The sequence below is a fragment of the Cnephaeus nilssonii genome, assembly GCF_951640355.1.
Source record: "Cnephaeus nilssonii genome assembly, chromosome: 5".
NCBI lineage: Eukaryota > Metazoa > Chordata > Mammalia > Chiroptera > Vespertilionidae > Cnephaeus > Cnephaeus nilssonii.
This window is the reverse complement of record NC_137076.1, coordinates 19,201,921-19,215,389: the sequence shown is the minus strand read 5'-3', so window position 1 is coordinate 19,215,389 and position 13,469 is coordinate 19,201,921. Positions and strand designations below refer to the sequence as shown.

The window sequence follows — 13,469 nt, the reverse complement described above, 5'->3', positions numbered from 1 at the left end:
CCTTCCTCTCTCTCTCTAAGTTCAATCAATCAATAAATAAGTTGTTTAAAAAACTAAAATAAAACAAAGCAGGACCGAGCAAGAGGCCTAGATCCTGACCAGGTAACTCTTTTTCAGAGTGTTTAGCCAAAGGCAGACATCCAGCACGCGGATAACAGCTTTACACACAAAGATGCTCGCGACCTTTGGATTACATTATCAAAACCCTAAAAACAATTTTTAAAAATCTAAATATGTACAAGGCGAGAGCTTCGTAAATTATGACAGTTGACTTTGAACACTTGAATTGCAGGGTTATTTCAATAAATATTGGCCTTCCATATCTGTGGGTTTTGCATCTGTGGATTCAACCAACCACTGGGTGAAAACAGAATTTTTGATCTGGGGTTGGGAATCCACGGATGCAGAAGGCCGACTGACGGTATGCATTATTCTACACCACCTATATATATAAAAGCCCAGCGACCGGAATGGCAGAACGACCAGAACGACCGGTGGCTATGATGTGCACTGTGGCACCCAACCAGCCTGACCCGGGCCTGATCGGCCCTACTCCCCACCCTGATTGGGTTGTGGGGCTGGTCGGCCAACCACCCGCAGCCCCTGCCCCCAGCCAGCCCGGACCAATGGGCCCCCATCGGGGCAGGCCGCTGGACCCCACCCGTGCACGAATTAGTGCACCAGGCCTCTAGTTTTATATAAAGGACCTTAGCATCCTCAGGTTTTGGTATCTGCGGGAAGTCCTGGAACCAATTCTTTTCGAATACCGAGGGAATGACTGTAGTTAAGTTTTGGGGGAGTCAAAAGTTATACACAGATTTTCCACTGCATGGGGAGAGTGGCGCTGATAACCCCCTCATTGTTCAAGGATCAACTGTACATAAAAGGGATGTAATAAGATGCTGTTTACAACAGGATGCAAAATATAATTACAGAGACTTTGAAACATGGAAGTATGTTTATACAATGTGTTTTAGAGAAAACAACAGGAAACACCATGGTGTATACCCTTTAATTGCAACTATGAAAAAAATGTGCTCACGTGGACAAGGATTTGCAGGAAACATGAAAAAGTGAGAAGTACAGGGAAGGGGATTATGGGTGACTTCTCCTTTTCTAAAATTTTTCCTCATCAATCATTGTTTTTCTCAGTGATTTTTCTCAAAACACATGCAACATTTCTTGTTCTATCCGATTCAATTCTTTATTTCCAAGGTGGGGTTTATGATTTTAAAAGCTCAGAGCTTACCTTGAGTTTGACTGTCCCTTTATCTAAAAAATGAAAATAAAATGAAAACGGTTAAATCAGAAGCTGTGTTTTCCTGCCCAAGCTCCCTGGCCTGCAGCCTTACAAACAGGGGTTTCTCAAGCCAGAGGGATTTTCTGTGCACAAGCATATACCCTGGGTCACACTGGTCTGGCTTGGGCTGGGCTGGGCTGGGCTGGGCTTGCCAAACTGGCGAGAGTTGAAGGCCGGAGGGGATGGACAAAGCTGAGCTATTCAGGGGAAAGTTGGCCGGCCTGCATACTTGATTCACTTCACCCCTGGCCTCTGCCCAAGGTAAGCTGTGAGGGGAGCAAAGAGAAACTCCAGGGAAGAGGAACAGGAGAAAGAAGAAGAGACTGAGGTTCCCAGTGGACCTTGCTCGGGTGAATCTGACTGGTCTCCCATCGCGTCTCTCTTCTACCCAAATGGAGTCATTTGCTCTTCTGACACCTCTTGGGACTTACTGGCCTTCAGGGCTTATTTAGACATCTACTGTTTCTGCCTCCCAGAATGAATCCCCTTCCCCCACCCCTCCCCGTTCCTTGCTAGCCAAACCCTGATTTCCTTGTAGGAACCACCGGACCAGCTCCCAGTCCATGTCATTTGGTGGAGCTCTGTGCAAACCTACATAGGCCTTTGCCCTTATCACAGGGATTGGCTCAGGGTTGAGCGCATGATGACCCAAGATAGGCCAACCAGCATAGGCCTTGCCCCTGGCCACAGGGACTGGGTCTGAGTTGAGTATATGACCCAAGATGCACCACTCAGAGGGAATCCTGGGAACCCCACCACCACTTCCTCTGAGCTTTGAGGAGACAGGGGCCCATCCAGAAGTGTGGCCAGGAGATGGCCAGTAATGTCCGTGGACTTTTCTAGTTATGAGAGGCCCTAAAACTCTGTCGCTGAAACCAACCTGAGCTGGGTTTCGGGGCTGGCCGCTGGAGAGAAAGAGGGACTGCCTGCACTCCTCCTGCCCACCCAAACCCTTCTCCTAGTTTCCACCCCTGGTCGGCCTCCCCATGTCCCCCGAGAGGACAGGGGCTGCCCCACTAGAGCCCCAACCCATCTCTGTTTCCTGTGGCTGCATCATGCCCATGCTCCGTGTGAGGAATGAGTCGCCTGCCCTACCAGACTGGGAGCCCCTGAGGCAGGGCCAGGAGGCCAGCGCTGTGTTCTCTGCAGTTTACCAAGGAAACTGTGGGAGAGGCTGGCCAGGGGCCTAAGCTCCACCCAGCTGTGAGCCCCGGTCTGGGTCCAGCACCACACGGAGGTGGGATGTGGGGGGAGGGGGTCAAAGCTCAAGAAAAGGTCTGATATGGCCCCCATCCCACCTCTGGCCAAAGCTGACACGAAAGGGTGCCTGACTCCATCCATATCTGCACCCATAGAACCTGGACTGGGATTTCCCATTCTGGGGAGGTGGCTGCCCCTCCGGGGCCTTACTCTCTTCATCTGAGAAATGGGGAGAACTCAACCTGCCCTCCCTCCCTGCCAGGGTTCTAGGGAGGTGGGATGGGAGAAAGCAAAGCAATGCCTACCCTGCCCAAGCCCTGAAGGCCAGCAAATGGCTCCACTGTGCAAAGGGAGAGGAAGCCCCCATCAGACACCCCGGAGACCTACCCAGGATGGCTCCCTGGCTCCACGCCACTGCCTCGCCCTGGGCCACCAGCTGAGCCTGGACCATGACTTCCCTTGGGGAGTTAAAGATGGTCACGCTGATGACTTCCTCCACCCCCGAGCGGAAGACGGAGGGCGCCGTGATCAAATAGCCCCTGCAGGAGAGGAGAACCGTGGTGAAGGCCAAGGGCTGTCTGACCCACCCCTGGACTCACTGCCACCCTGGCAGGGTCAGGGTGCACCCCAGGCTGACTCCCACCTATTCCTGGCCACACCCTGAGAGCACGGTCACTTTATGCATCTGTATTCCCCTCAAACAGTGAGCTCCTGAAAACCATGGACTGGCCTGTTCACCTTTGACGCCCTCATTGGGTAAGAATCTGGCCTCTCTGAATCTACCCAGTGCCTCACACCCCTTCGATCTCTGCGTTCCGGCCTCTGGCCTTTTCTCTGCCATCGGACGTTTGCACGTGCCACACGCACAGTCTGAGGTACTCTTCCTGCAGGCGAATGGGCAGGACTCGACTTCATCCTCACAGCCACTCTGTGAGAAGTGTGAGCATCTCCCATTTACAGAATCAGAAATTAAGTCCTGGAGCAGCCAAGTCATGTGCCCGGATCGGTGAGACACCAGGATTTGAACCCAGACAGTCAGACTCCGGAACCCAGTGGAAAGAAGTAAGGAGCTTCCCACAGAATTGATTTTAAGAACGAACCCCTAAAGCCAAACTGAATGACCCAACACAGGAAAAGCTTCGTGAACAATGGAATCTAAACATCCCTCTCTTTTTAAAGATCCTCAGCTTGACTTTCCAGACAGGAGAGCTGATCTTGAAGGAGGAGAAAGAATGTGCCCGAGATCACACAGCCAGAGAGGAGAGGGCCCTGGGTGCCTTTATGGCCTGAGTCCCAGGCCTCCCCACCCGAGCTCCTGCCTCCTTATATTCTGCAGCTTTCCACTGGAAATCACAAAGGTTCGTCCATAACCACGGGACCTGTTCACAAGGCAACAACAACTGCCAAGAGCACCATCAGCAAAGACAGTACAATTCCAACCGAGCAGAACTATGGACACTAGAAAGAAACAGGCAAATGGGGAAACTCTGAGCTAGGCATTTCTCAAAATCCTCTCTGAGACAACCCAACACCCACATGCAAAAAGATGAATTTAGACCCTTACCGCACATGGAACGCTAAGATGAATTCAATGTGGGTCAGACACTAAATGTAAAACTATAAAAGCACTAGAAGAAAACATAGGAGAAAGGCTCTGTGAACTTGTGTTAGACAAAGATTTCATGAATAAGATACTAAAAGCACAATCCCAATGCATCAAAGAAATCACTGATAAACTGGACTTCTTTACAATTTCATGAAAAGTTTGGCATATGGGTTCCTGCAGCACCGGCCCTAGGAGTCCACTGTGCTCTGTGTGGCTCAAACTATGACCAGAGTTCATGCACCCTGGACTCCTACATGTACTGTCCAACTGCAGGACTGACCACAGCCTGCAAGGATCTCAGGGACTTACCCTCTACTATATGACTCCAGCACTAATGAGAGTGGCCAGAGACCCTGTGATGGTGCACTGGCCAGATCCAGCAGTGACTGGAGTAGTGACCAAGGGGTCCCATGTTCTGTCCTACTCCAGTACCAACAAGTGCCTGCCAGCTGGATTCCTGAGTGCAGTGTTTGGCCCCAGCCATGCACAGAGCGTGCGTTGACCCTGGGTATGTAACTATACCTTCTGGAGCATGCAATGACCCTGGGTTTCATGGATGTCCAGATCCAGCACTGACCCGAATGTGTACTGACCACGGATCTTATGTATTCTGTCCGACTCCAGCACCCCGCAGAGCATGCAGTGATGCCGGGAATGGACAGGTACCGTCTTGCTTCGTATGTGATGTGTAGTGTCTGGCTCCCGCACAGACAAGACGGTGCAAAGACCCTGAGCTCCCTTGTGCAATGATCCCGAGCACCACACTGTGTCCAGGGCACACAGTCACCCGAGGGACGTGCTGCTACCATCTGACTCCAGCACTGACTCAGGCGTAGGGACCCTGAACTCCTATGGGTCCTGTCTCGCTGCTGGCCTGGAATGTGGCCTCATTTAGGACAGTCTTTCCGCCCAGCTCCCGGCTGGTCCCTGTGCTGAGTGTGGAGGAGCATCTGGGAAATTCACAATCCACGTGTTTGTCTTCCTTGGTCGCCTTTAGAGCCCTCATCCAGGTCTGAGTTCGCATCTGCACCCAAAGGCCCCGAGCACCCGATGGGACCGGGTGCGTTTTCCCTGTGGGTCAGGAGCTGCGGCTGGAAGTGTGCTCACCAGCCAATCACTGTCATCCCTGGCATTTGAGCCGACACTGGCTTCTCATTCTTTAGACCTGGAAAAGGTGGTGTTGGGCAAAGTGTCACTTGTTTGAATGAGGTGTGTGGCCCGCTGGCCGCGAGTTTGACATGCTTGGGTAGACAGTGTTGGCCTTGCAAATCCATGCTGCTTTCTGGGGCTAGAGATTTCTCATGAAAAACAACCACAACATGGGACACGGTCCGAGGCTTTTCCTAAAACGAGATCATCCTTCAGGATGGTGGGCCGAGGCCTGGAGGCCAGCTAATCTTGAACCCCACGTCAGTCACTGTGTCTCCCAGCATGGGGGTTCCATTTCACTCAACAGTGGTAAGATCCCAGGGCTAACGGAGTCAAACACTGTCAGCAAAGGGACTCTGGACTTGGTCCTTCTGAGGCAGGTCTCTCATTTAGGGCTGTGTCATGCTGTGTGTTGGGGGCCGATCTGTACACGGCAGCATCCCTAGCCCCTACCCAGTAGGTTCCAGCAGCACTGCCTCCCCCTGGGTGTGACAACGCCAAAATGCCCCTGGACAATGCTGAATGACCCCAAGGGGGACCCAGATCGCCCTCCGGCTGAGAACTGATATTCTCAAAGGTGTCCATCAGCACCAAAGTTTGCTGGGTTCCAACTCCACAAGGTCCAGGGGAGGAAATCCCATTGCTCCAAGCGTAGGGTACTGTCTTACTTTTCAAACTGTGATCTCAAAGGAGCAGTGCCTCCCCCCCTCCCCCCGCCCCCCCTCCTGGAGACCTGATTCTGGGAACTCCTGAAGGAAGGCTGCTGGCAAAGCACCCCAGAAAGGCCGAGCGGGACCCAACGGCTGAGCTGGGGCAGCTGGAGGCAGCCCCCCTGAACCCACAGCCTTGCAGGGCTCACCCGAACCTGGCAGGTCTGGAAAAACTCCCCACGGAGCCAGCTCCGGGGAACTTCTCCTTAGCAGCCAGTGAATCCACCTCCTCCCCGTGTCAGTCCCCCAGAAGCTCTGTCAGTGAACTCCAAGAAAAATGTGGAAGCCAAACAAACACTCCCTCCCCCACCACCACGCCCTTCCTAGGAAAACGAACTTTCTCCCATTCCTCAGCCAAAACGCGGACCTCTTCCCTTCAGGCCAGGGGCAGCTTGAATTCGCCACCCCAGACGACAGCCGCGGTCACCCCAGGGGGAGAAGTGAGGTGGGTGGCTCGCAGCCCGGGCTCTGGGGCGTCCCTGTCCCTCCAGGGGGCCACTTCTGAAGTCTCAGAGCGCCCCTTTCCCAGTGCGACCCGTAAGTATTGGGGGACGGGCAGCTAGGTCCCAGCAGCGCGGAGGCTGTGTGGCCTGGGACGGGCCGCTGCACCTCTCTGAGCCGGCCTCCGAGCCTCCCACCCCGGAAGGCGGCCAGCCTCCCCTGCCGCCCGGGGCTACTCACGGGGCCTGGTGGGGGGCGGCGTGCACGCTGTCCCTCGGCGGCAGGAGCAGCAGGAGCCTGAGCAGCGGCCCAAGCAGGGCGCCCCACATTTTCGGGCTCCGCGGAGAGGCCGCACCCAGGGAGGGGGCCGGGACGGAGTTGGGCCAGAGCCAGGGTCCGAGCGACTCTGTCCCCGCTGCGCCGTCGGGGACCCTTTGTTCGCAGCCCCCGCGCCGTGCGCCCGGCGCCATGCGCCCTGCTCCGCGCCCGGCCAGGCTGGGGCAGCGGGGACCAGCCCCCTACCCGGACCCGCCTCGGCCCCGGACCCGCCCCGCGCGCCCCGCCCTCGCCCCGCCCCTGAACTCATCCCGTCCACCGACTCTCCCCACAACCTCCCGGGACCCGCCCCTTGCCCGGATGCACCCCCAGACCCGGCCCATCCCCTTCCCCTCGTCGACCCGAATTGTCCCCCCTATCCCTCTTCCCCAGCCTGGCCCAATATCCTCCCCAAACCCGCCCCCTCCCTGGACTGTACCCCCATCCACCCTGCCGGTCCGACCCCCAGCCGCCCACCCACGGCACGGTGGACCCGTCCCCGGCCCTGCACAGGGGTGCTGCGTCTCTGTGCCCTCCTCATCCCCCACTATGCTGGGCCCGCTGTGTCCTCCCCAGCTCCCCCTTCCCCACCCCCCACCTGGAGGCTGAGGAGTAGAGAGGCCTTTGGAGAAGCTAAGGCTGGCTAGGAGGCCAACCTTCCAGACCCAGGCCCCTCATTGTCCTCACTTCTGCCCCTCCCTCTCTCAGTCTGCTTTCCCCTCTTTGAGGGCAGGGTGTCCCCTCCTGCCCCTCCCAGTGTCACCCGCTCAAAGATGGTCCCCCTGTTGTAGGTCCCTCTGGTGGGGACAACGCCTTTCTTTCCATGTCATGTTCCAGTCCTCTCCCCACTCCCCCCACTATCGCCCACCCCCAGCTGGCCTGAGGCCTCTTTAGTGTTTAAGGGGACCAAGTCCAAACTTGGGGCTGTCCCGAGGCTGCCTTGAGGGCCCAGCCTCGTTCACCCTAGTTCCTCCAGCACCCTGTGCTGACCCCACTGCCTGCCTTTGTTCACACTCCACCCCTCCGCCCTCCTTCAGCGCCTGCCCAACTCCTGCTCCTTCCCAGAACCCTCTCTGCTCCCAGGCGGGGTGGGCTCTCCCCGCAGCCTCCTCCCCCAGCCTCTTCCATAGGCTTTGGATCAAGCCCTGGGCAGGCAGTGGGGACTTCGGCACACAGGGCATCTGCCATAGCGGATGATGGAGGGGGCAGTGCAGGGACCGGCCTGGATGAGGGACTAGCAGGGGCAGTGGCGGTGCGGAGAGACCAGAAGGAGGTGCCAGCCTACAAGCACAGTCCACACGGCCACCAAGCGGGGTCCTCTGGTAAAACCCTCATAGCGCACGTCAGCCCAGCCCCTCCAGGGACCCCCAAACCAGAGGGGAAACAGGGCATGCCTGTGTGCCGGAGCAGCTGTGGGGTGTGAAGCTCGCTGCTTGGGAGGGCACAGCTACCCTGTCACTTGGGGAGCAGCCAGTGACATTAATGAAGTTAAAACGTCATGTGACCTCTGACTCCACTGACAGGAAAAGGCTGTGACCAAGGTGACTCCGCCAGGCAGCTACATCGTTAGGGGCAGTGAATAACCAGAAGCAGCCTGCATGACCACCCATGGGACAAGGGACAAACAGATGAAGGGGGTGCCTTGTGTGAGCCCACAAGGCCGGGGAAGTGGGGTGCAGAGAGATGGGAAGGGGGTGGACAGAAACATGGAGAAGCGTGCAGGGAGGTAATTGCAACAAGACCCAAGGGCTTTCACCTCCTGTGGTCTGGGGAGCACGGCCAGGTGCTGAGGGTGGGGGTGGCTGTCCTCACGCAGGGCGTCCCCCTAGGCCCCAGCAAGTGAGGACTAGAGCTGCTGACTCGATGGAGGAGCAGAGACCTCTGCACACAGCCCGTGAGAGCCCACTCCCAGGGCTGGGAGGGAGGCTCCTCCTCTGGCCTTACCTGATCTCAGCAAAGAGCACAACAGGGCAATGTCTTCCCAAGGACCTCAGGGTGTCCAGAAAAGAGTAGCAGCCAGCAGGGAAAGTTGCTGGGGAGAAGGATGCAAAAGCTGCTGAGAATCTCCGAGGAGCGCCTTTGGGATGCCTTTACAGATGGAGAAAAATCCAGGCCGACCTGCCCAGCACTCTCCCTGATGCACGTGGAGAGGAACATGCATTCGCCCTCCTCAACAACGGCTGTAATGTCTTGGTGCGTGTGTGTGTGTGTGTGTGTGTGTGTGTGTGTGTGTGTGTGTGTATACACCATACACGTGTTCTTGGTCCAGTAGAAGCATGGGAGGAAGAGCACAGGATGAATTTCCTGTGCCTGCTGTAACAAATTACCGTAAATTTGATGGCTTAAACCCGTGGTAGGCAAACTGCGGCTCACGAGCCACATGCGGCTCTTTGGCCCCTTGAGTGTGGCTCTTCCACAAAATACCATGGCCTGGGCGAGTCTACTTTGAAGAAGTGGCATTAGAAGAAGTTTAAGTTTAAAAAATTTGGCTCTCAAAAGAAATTTCAATCGTTGTACTGTTGATATTGGGCTCTGTTGACTAATGAGTTTGCCGACCACTGGCTTAAACAATAGGACTTTTAGACAGCCCACAGGATGGGACAGAATATTTGCAAAACATATATCTGGTGAGGGATTACTACCCAGAATATTTAAAGAGTGCCCACAATCCAACAACAACAAAAAGTATATAACCCAATTTAACAGCCGGCAAAGGCTCTGAGCAGACATTTCTCCAAAGAAGACATACGAATGGCCAAAAAGCACGTGAAACATCACGAATCAGTAGGGAAATGCAAATCAAAACCACCATGAGATACCACTACACACCTACACAATGGTATTATTTTAAAAAAATAGACAATAACAAGTGTTGGCAAGGATGTGGAGAAATTGGGACTCGTGTGCACACCGCTCATGGAGATGTAAAATGGTGCAGCCTCTGGGGAAACAGTCTGGCAGGGCCTCAAAAAGTGGAACATAGAATCACTATATGATCTAGTTGTTCCACTTTGGGTATATGCCCCAAAGACAGACTATAAATAAGCATTGGAGAAGGCCGAGAGAGACATATGAAAACATGCTCATATGAAACTGGCTCAAAGTCACTAATCATCTGAGAGATGCAAATCAAAACAACAATTCGGTACCATCTCATACCTGTCAGAATAGCTATCATCAACAAATCAACACATGACAAGTGCTGGCGAGGATGTGGAGAAAAAGGAACCCTCGTGCACTGCTGGTGGAAATGCAGACTGGTGCAGCCACTGTGGAAAACAGTATGGAGTTTCCTCAAAAAGTTAAAAATGGAACTCCCATTTGACCCAGTAACCCCAATTCTAGGATTATATCCCAAGAAACTAGAAACACCAATCAGAAAGGATATATGCACCCCTATGTTCATAACAGCACAATTTACAATAGCTAAGATTTGGAAACAGCCTAAGTGCCCATCAGCAGATGAGCGGATTAGAAAACTGTGGTACATCTACACAATGGAATACTACGTCGCTATAAAAAAGAAGGAATTTTTACCATTTGCAACAGCATGGATGGAACTGGAGAGCATTATGCTAAGCGAAATTAGCCAGTTGGAGAAAGATAAATATCACATGATCTCACTCATGTGGGATATAATGATCAACATAATTTGATGAACAAGAATAGATCCAGAGACAAATGGCAGGGGAGGGGGGTAGAGAGCAACCTAAGGACTTGTATGCATGCATATTAGCATAACCAATGGACACAGACACTGGGGCGGTGGGGGCTTGCCCAGGGTGGGAATGGTTAGGGGGGTCAATTGGGGAAAAAGGAGACATATGTAAAACTTAAGACAATAAAAAAAATAAGTAAATAAGCATTGGGCTAAATAGCAACTTTTCAGCAGAGCAAGGGCACGAATTAGGTGTAGGGTTGCCAGAGTTAGCAAATAAAAATAGAGTTTTCTTTGCATCTCAGATAAATGACCAAAAAATGTAGTATCAGTATGGCCCACGTAATATTGGGGAGGCCACTCACTAACCTGCCCTGTGCTCCCATAGGGCTCCTTCTCATCTTTCAGGTCCCATCCAGGGTCCCTGTCATTGTGAAGCCCCTCCCAGGGGCTCCCTCAGCTGGGTGGCTGGGCCTCCAAACGAGTCCCTGTAATGTGTGGTCTGCACCCACCCACCTCACCTGGGAGCCGTGCGCCTGCGGGATGAGTGCTTGTGTGTCTGTCCTAGCAGGAGGGTGGAGGTGCCAGCTGCAGCCTTCTTACCAGTAACCAGAGCCCCTGCACGGCGTGGAGTCAGACACCTCCAGGCTCCTTCATCAGCCCCTTGGGCTGCCACGGGGGCCCCACCATGTGTTCACTGGCGGCTCCCATGGGATGAGAGCAGGGACCAGCTCTGATGGCACGTGGGCCAGCGCTTGTGTGTGACTGATGAGAAAAGGAAGGCCCAGACGATTCAGCCCTAAATGGGAGCCTTGGCCGCTATGTCTTCTGGGCAAACAGGCTGGAAATAAAAGCACACAGTGAATGGCCCAGCCTGCTTCGGCTCCACCAGCCAATTCTGTCCTGGGGAAGATGCCAACTCAGGGTCAGGAATGTTTCGGACACACCCTAGGCCAGGAGGGACGGAAGAGGCACCAGGCCCCAAACATACAGTGGGGGCCTGGGAGGGCCTCCCACCCTCTGCTCCCCACGGTGGATCCACCTGGCCCTGTGGGGAGTGGGTCTGCAGGAGGCAGAGCCTGGGATGGTGCCTGGTCAACTGCATGTCCAACCCAAGGGAGGTAGACAGCCCCCAGGTGAGGTAGACAGGTATAGACAGCCCCCGGGAAAGGTGGACAAGTGTAGCTGGCCTCCAGGTGAGGTGGCCAGGTGTAGACAGACCCAGGTAAGGTAGATAAGTATACACAGCCCCTGGGTGAGGTGCACAGGTGTAGACAGCCCCAGATGAAGTGGGCAGGTGTTTACAGAACTCCAGGTGGGGTGGACAGGTGTAGGCAAACCCCAGATAAGGTGAACAGGTGTAGAAACCCACAGGTGAAGTGACCGCTTCCTCCCTTTCTTTCCTTCTCTCATCCCGTGTCTATGGACACCACCCACCAGGTGAAGCAGGTGCTCACACTATTTAGGAAAATCAGTTCTAACAGGTGAGTTCTGGAACTTCTGGCGGCAGGACTTACATCACAGGGCACCAGTGGGGGCTAGGACCTGATGCAAAGCCAGCCTTGAACCCAGGGAGTAGCGGACAGTCCATATAGGGCCCCTCTTCCCATAGAGCAGATGGGGGCTTCCCAGGTGTGGCCCTGGGGCCAGGCAGCCGGACGCAGGAGGGACCAGTTCCCACGCACTGCTTTGTAGGAGGAGACGTTTCGTTGCTCCTTTGTGCAAACCTTCCAAGACTTCCTCCTGGCTCCCTAGGCTACATCCCACCGGACCCTGGGCACCTGGCCCCCCACTGCTCTGTGAGCCAGGTGGGCTCACACCCCCCACCCTCCCGCAGCCCAGCCCTGGTCACTTGGGCTTTAGCTCCGGGAGCAGACCTCAGGCCTTGCCACCTTCTTCCTCTACCATGGCACTATTCATCGATTCTCTTTCTTTCTTTCTTTCTTTCTTTCTTTCTTTCTTTCTTTCTTTCTTTCTTTCTTTCTTTCTTTCTTTCTTTCTTTCTTTCTCCTTCCTTCCTTCCTTCCTTCCTTCCTTCCTTCCTTCCTTCCTTCCTTCCTTTCTTCCTTCCTCCCTCCCTCCCTCCCTCTCTCTCTCTCTCTTTCTTTCTTTCTTAAAATAAAATTTACTTCCCATAAAGTTCACCCACTTAAAATGTACAATTCAACAGTTTTTAGTGTACTTACAGAGTTTCGCAACCATCCCCACAACCTAATTCTAGAACATTTCTATCACCCCCAAAGGAGATCCCGTCCACATGAGCAGTCACTCTCCATTCCCCCTCCCCCAGCACTTGGCAACCACTAATCCGCCTTCTGTCCCCACGGGTCTGTCCGTTCATATGGATGGAATCACGCGTCATGCGGGCTGTGGGGACTCGCTTCGTTCACTCAGCATGATGTTTTCAAGGTTCCTTCCAGAGGCACTCTCCCTGGCTTATCAAACTTGGTGGAGAAAACCAGCGGTGTTTCTGCTGAGGACAAGGCAGGGCCTTAAAGTCCCTGGTGTGAAAAAGACCAATAACAACGACAACAGCATCCTATACAATAAAAGGCTAATATGAAAATTGTCCCCTTGACCAGGGGTTCAACAGGGAGTTCGACCAGGGGACGGGGCCGGCTGGCCAACCGCCCGTGGCCCCTCCCCCTGGCCAGCCCGGCCCGATCAGCCCCGATCGGAGCAGGCTGGCTGGACCCCACCTGTGCACAAATTTGTGCACCGGGCCTCTAGTCTATATATATAAAAACCTAAGCCACTTTTCGACCGTTCAACCAGTAGTTATGATGCACACTGACCACCAGGGGGCAGAAACTCAATGTATAAGCATGGAAACATGGAAGTGGGGAGGGAGGAGGGCGAGAAGAGATTAACCAAAGATCTTACATGCATACTACAGGCCTGGCACACGGATTCGTGCACCGGTGGGGTCCCTCGGCCTGGCCTGTGGGGATAGGGCCGAAACTGGCTCTCTGACATCCCGCGAGGGGTCCCAGATTGTGAGAGGGAGCAGGCCAGGCCGAGGGGCCTCTAGTCAATAATAATAACAGTTGACCTTGACAGAGCGAACACCATGCGCTGGGTAGGAATTGT

The 13,469-nt window shown here is 54.3% G+C and overlaps 1 protein-coding gene across 1 annotated transcript in view; it reads right to left on the bottom strand.

The window, feature by feature from the left end:
• Positions 1-6,933, bottom strand: part of CPAMD8 (C3 and PZP like alpha-2-macroglobulin domain containing 8) — a 63,667-nt gene extending 56,734 nt beyond the window's left edge. Inside the window, exons 1-3 of the mRNA XM_079772746.1 lie at positions 6,647-6,933; positions 2,888-3,039; positions 1,250-1,272 (exon numbers count right to left, since the gene is read on the bottom strand). Of these exons, the coding sequence (XP_079628872.1) occupies positions 1,250-1,272; positions 2,888-3,039; positions 6,647-6,876 (405 nt within the window). The 5' untranslated portion in view covers positions 6,877-6,933. The remainder of the gene's footprint in view (positions 1-1,249; positions 1,273-2,887; positions 3,040-6,646) is intronic.
• Between the last annotated feature and the right edge of the window lie 6,536 nt (positions 6,934-13,469).